This window comes from Cupressus sempervirens, chromosome 11 (genome assembly GCF_028749045.1).
Source record: "Cupressus sempervirens isolate cs-2001-9-10 chromosome 11, ASM2874904v1, whole genome shotgun sequence".
NCBI classification, from domain to species: domain Eukaryota; kingdom Viridiplantae; phylum Streptophyta; class Pinopsida; order Cupressales; family Cupressaceae; genus Cupressus; species Cupressus sempervirens.
The window spans coordinates 438202684-438224196 of NC_143128.1; the positions used below are offsets into that span (position 1 = coordinate 438202684).

The 21513-nt window shown below is 35.3% G+C and overlaps 1 protein-coding gene and 1 pseudogene across 2 annotated transcripts in view; both read right to left on the reverse strand.

The window, feature by feature from the left end:
- Window positions 1–972: 972 nt before the first annotated feature.
- Window positions 973–3847, reverse strand: LOC149530305 (putative 12-oxophytodienoate reductase 11 pseudogene; annotated as a pseudogene). The gene is made up of 3 exons (XR_016358661.1): window positions 1976–3847; window positions 1613–1792; window positions 973–1530 (listed from the first exon to the last, which is right to left on the reverse strand). The product of XR_016358661.1 is annotated as a putative 12-oxophytodienoate reductase 11 pseudogene (transcript).
- Window positions 3848–4548: 701 nt separating this feature from the next.
- The window catches only part of LOC149530306 (NADP-dependent D-sorbitol-6-phosphate dehydrogenase-like), a 41690-nt gene continuing 24725 nt past the window's right edge, over window positions 4549–21513 (reverse strand). The window contains exons 2-6 of the mRNA XM_089809551.1: window positions 5881–5975; window positions 5666–5783; window positions 5424–5556; window positions 5112–5331; window positions 4549–5039 (exon numbers count right to left, since the gene is read on the reverse strand). Coding sequence (XP_089665677.1) covers window positions 4809–5039; window positions 5112–5331; window positions 5424–5556; window positions 5666–5783; window positions 5881–5975 — 797 coding nt within the window. The 3' untranslated portion in view covers window positions 4549–4808. The remainder of the gene's footprint in view (window positions 5040–5111; window positions 5332–5423; window positions 5557–5665; window positions 5784–5880; window positions 5976–21513) is intronic.

Below are 21513 nucleotides of genomic sequence, written 5' to 3' on the forward strand. Positions count from 1 at the left end.
TTTCTATTTTGTATTTTGTTTTTAGATTATGGTTATTTCAATCAAAATATGTAGATGTAAATAGAATTCTTTTCAAAAAGATTTATTTAAATTTAAATAATATTATTGTTTTCAACTGAATTTAGCTTAATTGTTAATGATCATATTTATATTTCTAATATTAACTCCAATTTGATCAAAGACCAAATATATTTTTGGTATTTTTGTAAACGAACTTGCTTAACACTTCCCTATTTCAAAGTTAATAAAATATCATTTCTATTGTCTTAGATTTGAGAGTAAGTATATTAAATAAGTAATAATAAATGAACATTATGATTAATATATTTCTAAAATAAAAATATATTACTTAAAAACTTGTTTACTTTAAATGAATAAAGTACTCATTTACTTGTAAATTTTAAAAATAGAAATTAATCTACATATATATAAAATATTTATTCTTTTTCCTATTTGCATACAAATTAATTAAAATCTAAACTTTAAACTACATAAATATTTTTAAAATATATTTCCATCAATAATTAGTTTAGAATAAAGTAAAATCTAAAAATTAGACACATATAGAATCTTTTTAATTTCTAGATACATGTTTTTCTAATTTATTTCTACAAACATGCAACTGATATTTCTATTATCCATTTTTTTCCATTCTAAAAAAATCTAGATGTAAATAGAATTTTTTTAGATGCATGCAATCTTTCTAATTTTTTCTACATACACATATTAACATTTCTATTTTATATTTTGTTTTTACATTATGGTTATTTCAATCAAAATATCTAGATCTAAATAGAATTCTTTTCAAAAAATCTAGATGTATATAGAATTCTTTTAATTTTTTACATACATAAAATCTTTCTAATTTTTTTCTATATACATAAAAGAATAATTTCTATTTTCTATTTTTTATTTTCTATTTAAAAAAAAAAGCTATCATAAAGATTGATAAAAAAATTGATTGCATATGCATTCTTTATTTTGTGCACTAAATGCACAAAATAAACTATATAGATTAAAACTTCCCGTGCTGGGCATGAGAATATACAATAGAAATATCAGTTACCAAGAATAGTCGGCCATAAGCAATCAAATCTGCCTTGCCACTGGAAATAGCTTCGTTACCATCATCCCGATCATAACCCCCTGTAGCCAAAAATGTTCCCTTGAATGTTGTTCTTATGGGAATCAGGCTCTTTTCACTCGCTATTGTCATCTGCGAATTATCAATCTTGGGCTCAAAGAAATGAGCGTACAATATCTTATATTTATTCAAAGCCTCTGCCATGTGAAGTCCCAGTGCCTCTGGATTTGAGTCATACGCTTCTGCATGATCCAAAAATGGAGAAAGCCGAATTCCCACATGCTCTGCTCCGATTTCCTCCACCACTGCTTCCACAACTTCAAGTGCAAATCTGCAATGATTCTTCAATGTTTCGCCATAGCCATCTGTTCGATCATTCACGCTATCCTTCATGAACTGGTCCACAAGGTACCCATGCGCCCCATGGATCTCAACACCATCAAACCCTGTTCGTAAAAGGACTAATTATGTCAACAAAAGGAACATTCTCTTCTTCAAACCAAGATAGATCAGAATAAAAAAACATACCTGCATCTATTGCATTCCTGGCAGCATTTCGAAAATCAGCAACTATATTGGAAATTTCCTCTGTTTTCAGAGGCCGAGGAGGAAAGAAATCTGCCACATCCTTTCGGTTCGGAAGAGGGATCTTTCCAGAGATTGGTTTGCTTGTGGAGGAAACTGGAGATTGGCCATTAGGCTGATAATCTGCATTCCAATGCACCCATTAAATACACAATACACTGTTTGTTGTGGAGGAGAGCCAACCAAATTGAAATTAATTAAAATTGAAATCTAAATCAAAGTAGAATATTATAACTAATTTTGAATTTCAATTTACATCTACATCTAAATCTAAATGAAAATGTAAATAAAAAATAGAAATCTCACCTGCAAAAATGTTACTCCAAAACTTCAATTTACTCCTATTCAAAAACTCCAATCTAATCCTCTAATAACCTCCACCTCTTCCTTCCTGCAAAAACATAAAATGAAAATGAAATGAGGAGCCTTGGTTTTATAACTTCTGAGAGGCTCCTCATATCCCCCAACAGACGTCTCTTCACATTCCACGAATTTGTTTCAAATTCCCCCACTCCCCGCAAAAAAAAAGCATGAATGTGCATGCAAAATTATATTTAACAAAAAAAAAAATCATATTGAAATTATTTTGCCCCTATTTTTTCGGGCCCTATTTTTTCGGGTCCTACTTTTTCGGGCCCTATTTTTTCGGGTCCTACTTTTTCGGGCCTATTATTTCGGCCTCCATTTGGCTTCCTATTATTTCGGCCAGCTATTATTTCGGGAATTCTTTTTTAATATTTAATTTGGAAGTTTGTAACTGCTCCCAATTCTTTTTTATTGACAGGAATCTTGGCATATTCTCGTGCTGGGCATTTGTGCTGCCATTGTATAGAATGCCTCTCGACGTAATAATTGTTATGGACATTCATTGTACGTTATTAATTTTTGCCTCCATGGTGAGGTAAGGGGTTTTGTGATTGGTACATGTCTTTACAATTGAAGTACAATTTATACGTATGAGCACAAATATAATTTTATTACTTATCCTTTCATTGACAGAATTATCGTGTCGTTATCTTCAGACATGATTCTTGTCCATCAGTTATCTAGAATAAGGATATAAAATCTTTCGGATTATTAATGGATTCCGAAATTGTAACAAATGCCCAGATCCTTAGATCAGACTCTCCTAATGTCTATTGCACTTGTGTCAGACCAATCTTTGTCCAGCGATGCTTAGATGAAATTGTAAGCTTGTTCTTCCGTTGTTCCATGATATCTATTCTCTTGTTTTATTCTATGTAATTATAACTTCCCATCCATGCGCAACGCTATAAACTTCCAGTTGATGTGCAGAGAGGTAAGCTTCCAGTTCGCAGGCAAATAGATAAACTTCCAGTTTCAACTTGTCTGATCTGTTGCTTGACGTTTTCTCCCCATCTGTCCTTTCCTCTGTCGATGGTATAGCCCGAACTCATCTCATCTCTCAATGCAAAGTGGGCTGGGTACATATCCTTGGTTCATTGATGAACCCGACATTCTAGTCTCCAACGACAGTAATATATTGAAGATAATAGTGTCTGACATTATCCATTAGGTGTATCATCCACAAGCCCTTTCTTTTTTTCTTCTTAATTTACATCGCACCGAAACCATATCTCTGACAATATGGTATTTGACATGATTCAATAATATTAAATGCAGTGCTTGTGAAATATTTAAATATTGATCAGATATTTAGCTGTCATTTCTTGGGTGAATGAAACCAATAATTGAAGGCTTGCAGTCATGCGTACCAGACTTGTTCTTCCTCCTCTCTTATGATGGTGCGCTTGTGTCTCTCAGAGCTAGATAACGATGTGGATTACAAGATTGTGTCATAACACCACATAAAACAATCCCATTCATATTGTCGGTTATCCGTTATCAATAATATTGAACGCTATGGTCTAGTGTCCATATCTTCCTTGATTTGGTATGATAATGCCACAGCCAATACAACTCCACATCCTTGTAGATGTACGCATAGAGCAATGCAGCTTTTGTTCCTTGTGCTGTAGGTTGAGGGATTCCATTGTAGAGATGTCGTCTCAAAGAATTGTAACTTAACAGGTAGAAAGTTCTGCAGATCTGACATTCCTTACCATACTATCCCATGTCTTAATTCATTTTTTACATTTGCAGCCTAGCTATGATACCATGTTATCTAGGATTGCTTCTACAAATGTAATAACATTGCCGTCGTATTGATGTGTTCCAAATGCAGATTTGGATCTCAAATAAATATGAGGAGACATGTCTTTATGGTGTAATCATCACTTGATAATATTATATTAACATAAATAATAATGTGTATAACAATATATATACAATAATACATATTATTTAACATGGATAAGTATATATAGGAAATGATAATTTACCAATAAGAATAGTGTATATCAGATCGAATCAATCCCTGAAGCTACAACTTCAACAAAACCTTTTAAGAAAATACCTTACATATTAATAATGCAGCTATTTTTCCAATTCTTCAAATTAGTGCACTTACAAGAAAGCATCATTCTAATTGTTAAGGGCAGTCAATTGACACAAACCAGCGCCATCTCCTAAGTGGTTTGGCATACAGATTTTCCCACCACCACTTGGAACATAATATATGTTGCCTCTCACAAAAGGTCCATGACTCTTACCTATATTTTACTATTTTTGCTAATTGGTAATTACAAATAACAGCCACCAACATACAAGAAGTATTTCATCATCGTATTCCAAATCTCTTGTGACTGGCAATTGTGTTAACAAGTTGAAAGGAAAAAGAAAAAGAAAACAATTAAGCCAGTTGTTTTTCAAATTCAATTAGACTACTTATATTGGATGATTGCAACAACTACGCTTCTAAACTAACTGCATGTCAAAATCTATCTGATACAATGGAATGGGAAGATTTCTCATCTAAATAATCTGAATGGAATATAGGGATACATTAATATAAGTTTCTTGGAGACCTGAAAGTTTAAGTTCCATTTCCTTTTTACAGCTTCCAATTATGAAATTTTGATATGGTTTTTGTCACAAGAATATTTGACCCCTACAAATCTTTTCTGTAACCAATTTTACATCGATTTTATTGATTTGGTCTATGTGGTTCAGAGAATTCAGATTCTCTTTTGAGAAATTTAAAGCTCTTTGCTAAAACTTAAGCATAAAGATCAATCCCCCAAAACTTTTCTGGGTTATTCGTGCGGAGTTTACGATCCATGAGCTTGATTGCCTCCATATCCTCCTTTGAAAGTTCAAAATCAAAAACATCAATATTCTCTTTCAGTCTTTCCATTTTACTAGACTTTGGGATGACAATTGTATTCCTTTGAATGCCCCACCGCAGTGCAATTTGTGCTGCAGTTTTGTTGTATTTCTTGGCTAGAGTCTGTAATCACAACAGTTTGTTAATGACAAGAAATTGTTTCATCAAAAAAGAATTGAATGTAGAAATGGATACCTGAAGACATGGATCTTCCAAGCAAGATACAGAACCAAACCATTCTATATTTGCTGTACCACCACCAAGAGGAGTATGAGCAGTAACAGCAATGTTGTGCTTCTGACAGAACTTCACTAGGCACTCTCTCTGAAAATAGGGATGTGTCTCGATCTGATTGACAGCAGGTTTTATTTTTGAGTAGGCCAGGCAATCTCGAGTCAAATATATGTCATAATTGCTGCATATCAACATATCAGATACTTTAGCCTGTGTAAATGCTCTTAAGCCTATTTATCTTGATAAATGGTAATAAAGTAACTCATATTTTACCTGATACCAATGCTTCGGACCAAGCCTAAAGAAACCAAGTCCTCCATTGCATGCCACGTAGTCTCAAGAGACACTGTAACATCTATATCCAACACACCATCCTCATCTAAGGCGCTATCAGTTGTTCCAACCCCTGCCATTTGTAAACAATGTCTGAAAGCAAGTTCTTAAAGTATTGTAATTCAATCTTATTTAGTCACAGTAAAAAGTACATGATCAAATGCTCAGGAAACAGTTTAAACCTGTGTGCCGTGTTGCTACTGGAAAATGAACCAAGTATAGATCCAAACAATCAAGCTGTAGATTCTTCAAACTGTCCTTACATGCTTCAAGAACATGTCCATGATCTGAATTCCAGAGCTGGCATAGAAAGAAACAAATTATATCTTTATAATTTATACAGAAGAATGCTTGGATTATACTACGTAATTGAACCAAATATTTATATCCAATGTACCTTTGTAGTAATAAAAATATCCTCCCGCTTGACAAGGCCCTGCTGGAAGGCCTCAGCAAGTGCTTGCCCAACTTCCTTCTCATTCTTGTAATCGGCTGGAAACATTCAACAATATCTCCATCAGTTTTCAGCCTCCAATTATCTATTATTAATTTTTTAGCATCACATTGCTGAACTTTTATTTATACACGTTATTCATTTATTATCAATCCAGTATAAAAGCGATGCCAAAAACTCTTAATTTGCCTCACAAAGTTGGCAGGCAAGCTGTCAAAGAATGCTAGATTATCTGTTTTTCAACAATATTTCAAGATAAACAGGACACTAATCAAAAAAGATCTTGTAACTCAGAAAACATATACCTAGAAATGACCATTATATGCAACGATACAAGAACACAACTAACAACGACATGCAACCGCAAATGAAGCCCAATTCACATTTGAAACTATTTGACTCTGTTTTCAGAGCTAGCAATGTTTTTTAAGTCATCCCCAAAAGCATATCCAAAATTTATAGGAAATCCCATCATTAATCATTTTGCAAAACATTAGTTATGCAAAATGAAATCATTGCTATGCTGTACATTTCTTCAATTTCCTTCTGCACAACTAAAAGGAGATAAAAATCAGATTATTGCTACTAGATCAGCTCAGACCAAAGTGAACTGTATATGCAATTAACATTGAAAACTATTAGAAACTAAGATACTAAACACTAATTTTATTTTTTTAATTAGTGAATGAAAAAAAATATATTAATGAAGATTATGGTCTCCTATTCTGTGTGGCTAGAGGCGGAGCACAGAAATGTGACATAAGCCCTCGTCTATGACAAAAAACAAAATGCTCAACACAAACAACGTAATCATAAATTGAGGGGATAAACGTTAAGCCAATGTTGCCAGTTCATTTCTGGTTCAGGGTCTGTGTTTCGCAGTTCAGCATTTTTTTCCCCAGTTCAGCACAGCTGGGTTCAACAACCAAAAACTAACTACAATTTAAACAAAACATACATAACTTACAATTCTTTGAACAGAAAACCTCAGCTAATTAATAGTTCAGTGTCACCTGTCAAATCACGAACTATATTAACCAGTTCAATGGGAAGCTTGTATGGATCCAAACTGATCCAATCTGGATTCTAATCCTGGTCTGTACGCAGCCTCTGGCAGGCTCTGACCCAGGCCAAATTTGTATTTTCTTTGAAGAAAAGAATTTAAGAATGTTACTAAGCCTAAAAAACACTAAGTTGCATCTTCTGAAGAATTCGTAGATTGATGAAAAGTGATGAGATTATGAAAAATGGTATGGACCATAAAGGTGATTGTGCACAGTTTCATAAAAACAGATATGGATATAGCATCAGATACAAGCACAGAATCAGAGACACATATTATCATATTTGAGCCTGAAATTTTGATCCCTTAAAGAGATACAGTTAGATTTTAAAAATTAAAAAATTTTGGATATATCCAATTGCCACATCTAAGGGTATAGAGCATAGCTTCAAGAAACATTATTTATATATAGTTAGCCAGTTATGAACAGCTACTAATTACATATGGTGTACCAAATCCTTTATGAGACATTAACTGTCACATTTTACCAGAAACCTTTCTTCTGTTTATCATTTTATAAATTGTATCCAAATCTCCATAGAACCAGTAGATGGACAAAAAGATTATAAAGAAAGAAAGAAAGAAACTGACAGCTGGGGGTAAATTACACAGGCCTCCAGCAGACTAGACAACCTTAACGATCAATAGCAGCATGACTCAACTTTTCCTAAAACGAAACCAAAGAGTCACAGCAATTTTCATTACCCCTCATTACCAGCAGTCGAATTCATATTGAGCACGTCTGCAATTTCTTCTAGCCTTTAGACAATGGAAGTGGTCTAAACATCAGTCACGGAACACTTTCTCGTTTTTTATCCTTAAAACATCTTCATGAAGTATAGAATCCCTAGCCACCATATATATCACTGTTGCACAACTGAGGACCCATGCAACATCAATGCACTCTTTTTGCCTATTGATTGTACTGGGAGCAGTCATAGTGAATCCATGGCTTCTCTCAGGAGTCAGGACAACACACATCATTCCAACCATATCCTTTGCCAAGCTCCACATTTGAAGCAACCAGATAATCAAGTCAGGATTAGAAATTTCCTTTTCCATGTATTCTGCAGATTTCTCTGCCAACCTATCAGCATCCTCCCTACTTCATCTTTGCTTTCTGATTATTCACTCTGCCTCATCTCACTCTTTTTTTTTTTCCTATTCTGACTGCTCTTCACCTCTGTTTACCGTACAAGGTAAACGGATAGTTATTGCATTCAGCAACTAGAATATAACACAGTATGAGAGAGCACTTTATTCATATAGCAGAGTATATAATCACGAGTACAATGATGCCTCATAGTTTAATTCGGACGATGTACATATATCTCTAGAAGGGGTGACTCAACCATCACGCAACCTTTCAAACACTAACTAATCCCATCGGCTGTAGTATAGTTTTTACCGACAACATCCCCCCCAAAAGAAAAGTCATCTCCAAATGACAAAATAGAGACAACTAAACAACTAAGTACATCAAAACAAGACTAAGAAGAAGAAAAGTTGTCTCCACCTCACTCCTCCGTTGAGCATAGTACGCATCCCGATACACCTCTACTATCTCCCACGTCAAGTTCTCAACTCGACTCTCTACTACAAACTCCTTAGTAGTCCACTCCCGCCGCATCTCCGGAGCCTCTGTGTTCAGCCATCCTCGTGCCTCGAAACATACTGAAGAGGCTGTTGGGCAACTAACTCGCATGAAGGACAGAATCTACTCCAACTCCTGCATCAGTCTCCAATGCACGTGTTTGTACTGAAATCACTACTTGGCGACCTCGGGTCACCATGTCTGCCAAGTACGCCTCGACATCCTCCCCTATGGCTATCGAGGGACCTAATGATGTGGGTTGCTTTGTGGCCATCACTATCTCTACTACTTCTAACATTCTCTCAGCAATACTTCTCGTCAGAGGTGGAGGTGGTAGCTCAACTCCAACAGTAGGATGACTCTCCTCCAATGGAGCTATAGGATCCATCTCTAGAGATACTTCTCTCATACGTGAGAGTGCTAGATGTCGGCGCTACAGTTCTGATGCTGAACCTCCGACTCAAGTACACACTCAAGTCCTGCGTTGTACTCATACCCTCACTAGTAGCCAATAACGCAGTATCTATAGTGACCACCACATCTGAACCAACTACCTCCAACCGAACCTGAGGTGCCCTCGAACTCTCAAGTACCTCTTGCACTAGTAACTCCATCACCTCGTCCGATACGGCTATAGGTGGTGACGGGGGAGACTCTGGTTGCAATGTAGTCACTGCCTTTGCAAGTACTGTCGGAGCTGTTGCTACTATGGCAGGAGTCATAACTAGGGATTGTCTGAACTGTCCAAAACTTGGAATATGCGTACTTACAGGGGCCAAATGAGTTGTCGCTGAGAGTGCAGACCATGGGAATAGCAGCGATGTCGTAGTAATGACTTCAACCTCTTCGTCATCCTCCACATCCTCTTCTCTTCATCCGTTTCACTATCATCAAATGATGTCTCCTGTCGGCCGCTATCTGTATTCCCATGCTCTGAAGCTGCGTCCAACTCCTGTCTAAGTTGCTTATGCCCAGTCGTGGCCTTCTACCTACCTAGTGTGTCTAAGTGTCTCCACTGCATGATGGGGAGCTCACTTGGTGCGAGTTGGTTAGGCTTGACCTCAAGCCTATCCAAGGGAATCATCTGTGTTGTCGTGTCAAGGAATAATCCAATAGCGCAGTAGGGCATGTAGAATGTCATGTGCTATAGCATCATGAACTCATACATTCATTCTGTCAATAATGTGGCCCAGTCATATACTCTCTCGTTCATGATCCCATTCATCATTGCTACCTGTGGAAAGGAGATATCAGACGCATGGCTCGATCCCATAAGCCTACTCTTAACCAGGTCCTGAGGCAACGCCAATGTCCTTCCTAGATATTAGTCTTCTTTAGCCCTCTGCCTTTCGAAGTGTCCACCAATGCTCCTCTTTCTAACTAAGAAAGTTCATCGCACACAAGCTCTATCAAATGCGCCTTCACTCTCGACTTAACTTCTTTGGTTTGCTATCAATTTTCCTACCTCCCTATGCGTGGCCAGGCATGTCAAATACCCTAGTGAAATCTGGTGCCCTAAAGAAGATGACCAAGTCTCGCCCAAGATAGGAAAACGAACTGGTTTTGGAGAACCGGTCATAGGTCTCTACCATCGTACACAAAAAGCCCTCATAATCACGAATGCAAAAAATTGACATTCATATCACCCACTCTACCTATGCCTTCTTCACCGGACGATCAGCAGGAGTATCCTACCACCATTTCCTGCAGTCAACTCCATTCAGACCTTCAAAAGAAATGTTTTGTGGTGAGAGCTACACTGTTGCTTGTGCTACCTGTTTGCCCTTCTTTTTGCTTGTGCTTGTGCTTCCTGCAACACGAACGCCTAGAGGCAATGTCTTCATATTTCAATTCATCCTATTACAGGTGTAAAATTTCTACAAATTCTGATAAACCAAAACTGATATAATGACTTTACTCTTGCTGCAAATCAATCTACTTCAAGTCTGGGTTGAGTGTTATTGTTTGGGAAGTTTGTAATGAATTTTGGAAATCATATTTTATCTCTAATCTAAATCGTCAAGAAGCAGATTACTAGAAGAGCAAACTTTTGATAATATTGTGTGTCTTCTATCCACAACCTTGTTCCTAATTTATACATTAACCAAGGGTCTTGTCTTTCCATAAGACACACCCCTTCTAGGTCGGTCCTCCATGAAACAATCCTTTTCCACTACAAATCAGTGGCCTTTTCATTTAACTAATAGTTAATTAATATTCAACTACAATAGTCAATTAAGAGACATATAAATATGCCTAGTAAATCGTCGATTAGTATAGGGAGAAGTATTTATCATAAGGCCATTGGTAAGGGAACTTACATGCATATTAGATCTATCTAATCTGGAATATCAGAACATTGATATAATCAAGTTATTAAGATTTAACACTCACTCTTAACTTGATAATATAAATGAAAGAAACATATCTAGCTACATTGTTTAAGCATAGAATTGTACTCTATATTTATCTAATTCTTCCATGCATATAGTATCATGGTACACATGATACTTTGTTATATTACTAAACCTATAATATGGATTATCACTAACACTTGTGATAATAGTATTACATGTAATGCAATGCATAGGATAAAATCCGGAGAATGATAAAATTCTTACTTTATCGAAATTGTGACTCATAGGTACTGACAAGCCTATATCACAATATGAATTAAGATCTGCCAGTACATAGGATAAAATCCGGAGAATGATTAAATTCTTCCTTTATCCAAATTGTGACACATAGGCATAGAAATGTCTATAACACAATATGATCTTTAATTCATCCAGATCTACTAGTAGTTTCCTACTGTTATAGATCATTATCTCAAAGATTGTCATCTCATATAATGTCTATTTATTATCACAGAGATCGTCACCTACTTAGATAATAAACACAAATGGTGAAGCCCATAACAGTCAATAGCCTAACAATAATAATTTTAAAAATTATTTCATTAATAATTAAGGAATACAAATGTATTATAATTCAATCATACCAAGTCTTTTTGTGAAGTGATCTATCTTCACTCGAGAGAGAGGTTTGGTAAGAATATCTATTGTCTGATCTGCAATGCAAATGTATTCTAACTTGACAGTTTTCTTGTCTACCATATCTCCTACATAATGGTAAAGAATTTCGACATGCTTGGACCTGTCATGAAAAACTAGAACTTGATGGAACTCTAATTGTCACAGTGAATAATAGTGGGATTCATGGGTTGACCAAATAATCCCACAAGTAACTTTCTAAGACAAACTGCTTCCCAAGAGGCCATTGCAGCTGCAATGTATTCAGCTTTTGTGGAACTCTGTGCTACTGATGCTTGTTTTTTGCATATCCATAATATCATTGCTAAGCCTAAAATGAAACAACATCCTAAAGTGCTTTCTCTATCAATAACACTTCCATCCCAATCTGAGTCTGTGAACCCATGTAAATTCAAGTCAACTTTCTCATACTTGAGCCCAAGGTTAAGAGTGCCTTGTAAATATCCCATAATGTGTTTGATTGCAACTAGGTGAATCTCCTTTGGTTCACACATAAATTGACTTAAGGCATTAACAGCATAGCAAATATCAGATCTTGTATTTACCAAGTACATAAGACACCCACTCATCTGTCTGTAAAGAGTAGAATCTATGGAGGGTGATTCTATTGCTGCTTCCTTAAGTTTGTGTAGAATAGTCTCCATTGGAGAAGACATAGGTCTGCAATTCCACATTCCAAATCTCTTCAAGATGTCTAATGTATACTTTCCTTGATTAAGTGTGATGCTATATATATTCAAGACTTTGATGTACCATCTGAAACCTTCAGAAAAAGCAAAAGACCCAAAAGATTTTCTAGCTATGCAGCAAACATGAGTGATTTATCTAAATCAAAACCATCCAATGTTTCAGATGCTATTAAACATACAGCTTGGAAAGATGCTATGACGGAAGAATACCAATCCAATATTAAGAATGATGTTTGGGAAATTGTTCCAAGGCCTGAGGGAAAACCTGTTGTTTCTTCTAAATGGATATTTAAAATCAAGCATGTTGATGATGGTAGCATTGAAAAATATAAAGCCAGATTCGTGGCCAGAGGATTCTCACAGAAGGAGGGAATTGGTTATAAAGAAACTTTTGCTCCCGGTTGCCAAATACGCCTGTGTAAGAGTAGTCCTAGCTATTGCAGAAACAAAGGGATAGAAAATACATCACATTGATGTGAAAACAACATTTCTAAATGGAAAGATTATAGAAGAGGTATATTTGGAACAACTTGAAAGATTTGAAACTCATAATCCAAAATTTCAATCAAAGATTAAATATAATTTCCAAAATTCATTATAGAGTTCCTAAGCAATAAAATTCAGCCCAGACTTGAAGTAGATTGATTTGCAGCAAGAGTAAAGTCATTATATCAGTTTTGGTTGATCAGAATTTGCAGAAACTTTACATGGTATCAGAGCATTGATATAATCAAGTTATTAAGATTTAACACTCCCTCTTGATAATATTGTGTGTCCTCTATCCACAATCTTGTTCCGACTGTTAGTTTTAGTGATCTCTGATAGATAAAACTATTACAATAAATATGGATAACAATAGATACTCTTACTTGACTAATTGTAGTACAAAGTTATTCTTCAAATAATGGTGATCTCGAATTGCTTAAATGCAGAATCTCCTTCTCTGTATATTGCTGATAATATAGACAGTATAATGAATATAATAATGGTCTTCCAAATTAGATCGCAGAAAAGAATTCTGGAAAGTATTCTGCAATGTTTAATATGTAGATCGTTGGGTCTGTGATACTGTAGATAGATGACATTCCCATCGATCTGCATTTGGTATATGTAGATATGCAAAGGGTATGCCCCATAGAGTCATGACTCTACGTGGCCACATAGGGTCATGCCTCTACGGAGGCACAACTGACTAATAGTTTAAACTACATGACACCCAATGGCAAATAATCTAAACATATTAAGACATCGCTGATAATCTGAAGGTAATACTACATGCCGGTAATATATGTTAAGACTACCATTCAAACATATATATATGTAACATCAGTAAATATTATTGGAAGAACCTATTATAGATTTGCATGTCTTAATAAACAGAATGTTTATAACATCATTACTTCTACTAATGCTAAACATTAACACTCCCTCTTAGCAAGGGAGAAGTAATACTCCTTTAGATTTCATAATAGCATATCTGATCTTAACACTCTAAAACAGTGACTAGTCAAATAATTAAAATCCCCATGCTATGAACACTATCATAACATATATTATGATCTCTAATTGTCCGAAACAATATCTAGAGTAATCATAATGGATATGTTATCTATGATCTCTAATTGCCCGAAACAATATCTAGAGATGTCCATGATAGCATAATAGGTTCATTATCCATGATCTCTAATTGTCCGAAACAATATCTAGAGATGTCTATGGTAACAAAATAGGTTTATTATCTATGATCTCTAATTGTTTGAAACAATATCTAGAGATGTCCATGATAACATGCCTATCATTTGCAAGATTGTCATCTTACAAATGATTACCTTCTGAATATATATGTCCATGAAAGATCGTCACTTTTCATTATATATCTGATGCGATTAAACAACAATAGAGGCATAAACTCACATGAATTGAAAACTTAAATTCAATATTCAATATTACAAATTAATCATACCGAGTTTTTTCTGAAGTATTTCAACTTCACTTTTGCAAGAGGCTTAGTAAAGATATCTGTTGTTTGCTCATTAGTACTAATGTACTCCAATTGAATGATTCCTCGATTCACCATATCTCTAATATAGTGGTAAGGAATTTCAATATGTTTGGAACGATTGTGGAAAACCAGATTAGTTGAAAGCTTAATGCAACTTTGATTATCACAATGGACTTCAAAGGTCTTTTGAACAAATCTGCTAACAACTTCAGTAGCCATACTGCTTCTCTAGCACCCAAGGAAGATGCAATATATTTTGCTTCAGTAGAACTTAATGCAACTAAAGACTGTTTTCTGCTGAACCAAGAAACCATTGCAGATCCTAGACTGAAGCAACATCCAGAAGTACTCTTACGTTCAATAGGATTGCCTGCCCAATCAGAATCAGAATATCCATAAAGTTCGATGTTGACTTTATCATATTTGATTCCCATGCCAATAGTGCCCTTTACATATCTCAAAATGCATTTAGCTGCATGTAGATGTATCTTCTTTGGTGCACACATAAACTAGCTCAAGGTGTTAGTAGCATAACATATGTCAGGACGAGTATCCATCAAATACATTAAAGACCCAATGATCTGTCTGTAGTAAGTAGAATGTGTAGGTTCTGATTTGATCATATCATCCTTCAACTTGTGTAGATTTACTTCCATAGGAGTAGAAGCTGATTTACATTCCATCATTCCAAATTTTGTTAAAATGTCAACTGTATATTTTCCTTGATTCAGGAAAATACAGTTATCCTATTGCCAAACTTCGAATCCAAGAAAGTAGTGAAGAAGACCTAAATCTTTCATTTCAAACTCTGTTGTGAGTTCTTGCTTGCATTTCTTTATGAGATGTTCTTCACCTGTTATTAACAAATCATCAATATATAACACAAGAATAATCATATCATCACCATCTATTTTGAAGTATAAGTTAGGATCAACTTCATTTTTAGAATATCCTAACTTCATTAGATAGTTGTCTATCCTTTCATACCACGCTCTCGGAGCCTGTTTGAGACCATATAGAGCTTTCTTTAATTTACAAACGTGAGTTTTGCTGTCATGAGTGTTGAATCCTTCTGGTTGCTCGATATAAACTTCTTCTTCAATTTTGCCACTTAGGAATGTTGTTTTGACATCCATTTGATGAACCTTCCATCCCTTGGATGTTGCGATAGCCAAAATGGTTCTAACTGAAGTATATCTAGTGACTAGTGCAAATGTTTCTTCATATTCAATGCTTTTTTTCTATGAAAAACCCCATGCTACAAACCTAGCTTTGTACTTTTCAATGCTACCATTAGATGCATGCTTAATTTTAAACAACCATTTTGAAGAAACAACTGATTTGTTTTTAGGTCTTGATACAACATCCCATACATCATTTTTTAGTATGGAGTTATATTCTTCAATCATTGCTTCTTTCCAAGACTAATTTGAAAGTGCTTCTTTAACATTTGAAGGTTCAGTTTTTATAAGTTCAGTTAATAGTGCAACATAACATGATTGATTTCTCATTCTTTTACTTTCTCAAATCACTTCATTAGGTTCAACCTGATTTTTTTCTATCATTTTTCTAGCCCAAAGTGGCCTCTTTTTATTGTTGACATTTTCAGAATCTTCATGATTAGACATAGTGGAAGAGGATGGTTCAATATCATTCTCCCTCTCAATTTCTGCTTGGTGATTTTCATCTACTCTAGGAATAGATTAAGTAATGGATTCATCACTGTTTCTAGAAATATTAAAGGCGATATCTTCTTCAAATTTCACATCTCTGCTAATCTCAATTGTTCTTTGACTTGAAATGAAGACCCTATATCCTTTTGTTATTTCACTGTATCCAATAATTATCCCCTTCTTTCCAAATGGTTCTAGTTTTATTCTTTTCTCTTTAGGAATGTGAATATAAACAAGACATCCAAATATTCTTTAGATGACTTAGATCTGGTTTAATGCCCATAAATACTTATTCCGAAGTGGTTTTCTCTAATACTGAGTGTGGACATCTGTTTTGAATGTAGAATGCAGTGTTAGATGCTTTTGCCCAAAAGGAAGTATGAAGGTTTTGATCATGCATCATTGCTCTGGCTGATTCAACAATTGATCTGTTTTTACATTCAGCAACTCCATTCTATTGAGGATTATATGGTATAGAAAACTCCCTCTTAAACCCAACAGCAATGCAAAAGTTTTTAAAAAGATCAGAGATGTATTCACCTCCATTGTCTGACCTTAGAATTTTTATTTTCTATCCTGACTGATTTTCAACTAGGTCTTTGAACTCTTTGAATTTCAATAAAACTTCAGGTGATTCTTTCTGTTTCTGGAAATAGATCCAAGTTCTTTTAGAGTAATCATTAATAAAAATTACATAAAAGAAGCACCCATTAAGAGAAGGTACAGACATAGGACCGCAAAGGTCAATGTGAATCAGTTCAAGAATGGATTTTGATTTGTGAACACTATTAAGAAATTATTGCTTAGTATTTTTGCCTAAAGCACATCCTTTGCAAATACTTAAGTGATCAGTTTTGAGACTAGGTAAACCTTTTACAATTTTTCCTATGGATGATAATGCACAATAGTGAAGGTGACCTAGCATCCTATGCCAAATTTCGGTAGAATTTAAAGTTTCATGACTAAGAGCTAGGTCTTGATTATTACAAAGTTTAAATGGACTTCCATCTCTAAATCCGATGGAAATGGCTTTCTTGATATTAGAGTTCTTAGGCCAAGATAGAATTGTTTCCTCTTGAAAAGTGATTTTGAATTCTTGATCAGTAAGACCAAAAATAGAGACTAGGTTTCTCTTTATTCCTGGTACATATAAAACATTTTTGAGTTGGAGAGTAATCCCTGAATTTAGGTAAATCGAACAAGAACCAATGTCTTTGATAGGTTGGGTAGAGTTATCTCCAATGGCAACTTCTTCTGAGAGTTCTGAGAAAGTTTCAAATTTGTCTTTAAAACCGGTGATGTACAAAGATGCTCCACTATCAATGATCCAAGTGTTGTGGTTTGAGTTTAATTCACTTCAAAGTGCTAAGTAAAAAGCATAGTTTTCTCTTTCTTCTTTCTCTACTTCCTCTCCTTTGATTTTTGCTAAGGTTGCTTGAATTATCTTCTTTTCAGGGCAGAAGTTATGTGAGTGACCAATTTTATCACATTTAAAACATCTAACTTTGGACCAATCACGTTACTTATATGATTTGTTAGATTCCCTTCTATTATGTTTAGCTTTTCTTTTCTTGTTTGAATTTACATGAAGTGCTTGAATGTCTCCCTCTTGATTTGTACTTAGTCCTCTTGAGACTAATCTTGATTCTTCTTGTAACCATTCATTCTTTAGTAAATCAAATTTAGGGAGTTAGGGTCAAGGGCTTAAACCTCGAATAAATGTTTCCCAAGATAGAGGAAGACCTCTTAGTGCTATCATGTTGAGTTCTTTGTCATCAACTCGATTTTCCATTGTTGCAAGTTGATCTTTTAATTCATAGATCCTTAGAAAGTAGGATGTAATAGATTCTCCATTTTTCATTTTTATATATAGTATTGTTTTAGAGTTAATAATCTACTAGTATTGTTGATTTCAAATGTATCTCTTATAGTAGAGAATATCTCAAATGCAATCTTGAGACTTGATATGGATGGAAAAATATGATCTTTTACAAAATCTATTATAATTTTCATTGCTTTGTTATTGTGTCTTTTCCATTTTACTTTCTCAGGATCATTTTCAGGCATGGATATGTTTGTTTCAATATACTCCTTTAATTTCATTTCTCTTAATATTATCATGACTCTAATTTCCACGATGAAAAATTTGATGCACCCTCAAGCCTATCTTCTAGTCTTACATGATTCACCATTTTGATTTAATAATATAATTTAGCTTTTGTAAATCTCAGACTTTAGATTTTAATTCTGAGTAATAGCTTTTCTTATCAGAATGGCTCTGATACCATGTTAGTTTTAGTGATCTCTGATAGATAAAACTATTACAATAAATATGGATAAGAATAGTTACTCTTACTTGAGTAACTGTAGTGCAGAGTTGTTCTTCAAATAATGGTGATGTCGAATTGCTTAGATGCAGAATCTCCTTCTCTATATATTGCTGATAATACAGACAGTAGAATGAATATAATAATGGTCTTCCAAATTCGATCGTAGAGAAGAATTTTGGAAAGTATTCTACAATGTTTAATAAGCAGATCATTGGGTCTGTGATGCCGTAGATAGATGACATTCCCATCGATCTGCATTTGGTATATATAGATATGCAAAGGGTATGCCCTGTAGAGTCATGACTCTACGTGGCCTTTGGCCACGTAGGGTCATGCCTCTATGGAGGCACAACTAACTAATAGTTAGTTCAAACTACATGACACTCGATGGCAAATCATCTAAACATATTAAGACATCCATCGATAATCTGAAGGTAATACTGCCTGCCGATAATATATGTTAAGACAACCATTCAGACATAAATATATATATATAACATCAGTAAATATTATTGGAAGAACCTGTTACAGATTCGCATATGTCTTAATAAATAGAATGTTTATAACATCATTACTTCTACTGATGCTAAACATTAACACCTACGTTATACATTAACCATGGATCTTGTCTTTCCATAAGACACACCCCTTCTAGGTCGGCTCTCCATGAAACAATCCTTTTCCACTACAAATCGGCAGCCTTTTCATTTAACTAATAGTTAATTAATATTCAACTACAATAGTCAATTAAGAGGGATTAAAATATGCCTAGTAAATTGTTGATCAGTATAGGGAGAAGTATTTATCATAAGGCCATATGTAAGGGAACTTACAAGCATATTAGATCTATCTAATCTGGAATATCAAAACATTGATATAATCAAGTTATTAGGATTTAAAAACTAGTAGCTCAGTCTTCCAATTTTTTCTTCCAAGCTCTTTTACCAGCCAACTCCATAATTGTCTTCTCTTTTTGTCATTTTGTCTGCCAGAAACAAAAACGGTTAGGGCGTTTTGCTTCTCTTTTGAACCAACTCCACCAAACAACTTCTTCAGTACGACAACTAGGAAGACCGTACAGTTCAATCCTTAGCTTGTGTGAGTGTGGCTCTCTCGCTTGCGTAATTTTTAAGTTGTGCACTATGGTACAATCCTCAAATTGCATACGACCACACATCTCAAAATTATTGGGTGTCAAAATCCCCCACAAGTGCGCTCACTAATCCAACTTCCAACTTCACACGGGTATGCACCCTATATACTCTTTTGTGGGTCGTGCAGTGCGTCAAAATCACCTCTTTGACCGTACAACATCTAGCGTCTATCCCTGTTGTCTCTTCTAATGTTAGGTGTCCTATGGTCGTACGGTGTTCCTTACTATAATGAATTGCTCCACACGAGTGATACCGTACGGTCCGCACAATCCCTAGCTATTCCATTTCAATGCTTGGTTGTCATACGGCCTGTGCATACTCTGCCTCCTTTTAATGCTTTGCTACCGTACGGTGGGTATGTGCTCTTATCAATATGTTTTGTCCGTATGGTGTACAATAGTCTAACTCCCCCTTTCACAGTAATTTTTGTATGGTGTGCAGAAATCTAGCTTCTTCCTGGTCGTGAAATGTCTCTACTTGGTCGTACGATGGCAGCTTTTGAGGGTGGTGTAGTGCAACTCTTTGGGCTTTCTTCCTTTGAAGTCGTATGGTCTTCTCTTTTGAACTCTAGAGGACTTGTCTTGGTCATTTGTACGGTATCCTGTCTTAGTCATAAGGTGAGTTGTTGTATTCAAGCCATATGGTGGTATCGTGTACGTGACTGTACGATTTTAGAGTGGTAAAGTGCCTACTTAACTTTGTTCCTGAAGGGATCTCTAAAATGAAAAATGAAGTAATATAAGTAATCTCTTTCTTAAATAATCCAAGTCTTTATTACTCCTCTTTGTTCATCTAACTTTTTTCTCTATCGGCATGTCTCTTTATTATTATTATTTTCTATATAAATTTTATTATTATTTATCTATTTACTTATTTACTATTATTATCAAATATTTATATTCCATCTAAATCGTTCATCTGGATCTCCTTATTTCCCCAAGCTTCATTCCCCTCATGGTAGATTTTTAACTTTAAACCATTTACCGGATTAATCACTTCCTTCCCGTCCAGCGTCCACAATTTCATTGCTTTGTTATCGCCCACTCCACGAATCTTGTATGGTCCAATACGCTTCACTTTGAATTCGCCCAGTTTGATTTCGTTACGCCCGTTGTTTTTCAATACCAACTCTCCTGGTTGGAACCTGTTCAGCTTCAAGTGTTTATCATGCCAAACCTTGCACCAAAGTTGTGAAATCTTCGTGGCCCATTGTACTTGTAATCTTTGCTCATCTAGCTTATTCAGGTTATACAACCTCTCTATGAGACTTTCCATGTCTCCTAATTTGTTTTCAATCGCTATTTGCAAGCTCGGTGCCATGAACTATGCTAGTACTACAACCTCCTGACCATACATTAACTGAAACGGAGTATGTCCCGTGGTAACTTTGTAAGAGGTACAGTATGCCCCTAATGATGATAGCAACTTCTCCCAATCTTCACCTTCAACTATGCAAGATTTATAAATTATTGCAACCAAGATTTTATTTGTAGATTTTGCTTGCCCGTTTGCTTTCGAGTAGTACAAGCTCAATAGGGAATGGTAGATTTTAAATTTCTGCAGTGAGTAGTCGAATGACATGGTTGACAAAATGTCCTCCGCGGTCGCTTGTCAGTTGTATCGAGATTCCATACCTTGTAATGATCTCTTCATAAATGAATTTCATCGAACTCAATGCAGAGTTATTCGGTAAGGCTCGTGCCTCTGGCCACTTTGTAAAATACTCGGTTGCTACAACAATGTATCTACATCTCCGAGCTTTGCTCACCTTTAGAGGTGCAACAAAGTCCAACCCCACCATTCAAAAAGTTCATGCGCTTGTGAGGGGTTCAAAGGCATAAAATCCTTCTTCAATAGTTTCGCAGCCCTCTAGCATGTATCACATCCAATGACCCACTCCCTAGTGTCGTTATACACCGTCAGCCACCATAGCCCTACAAGCAGTATCTTCCGCACAGTTGTGTCTAGCCCCATGTGTCTGCCTGCAAGCCCTTTGTGTGCTTTCTTCAATACTCTTG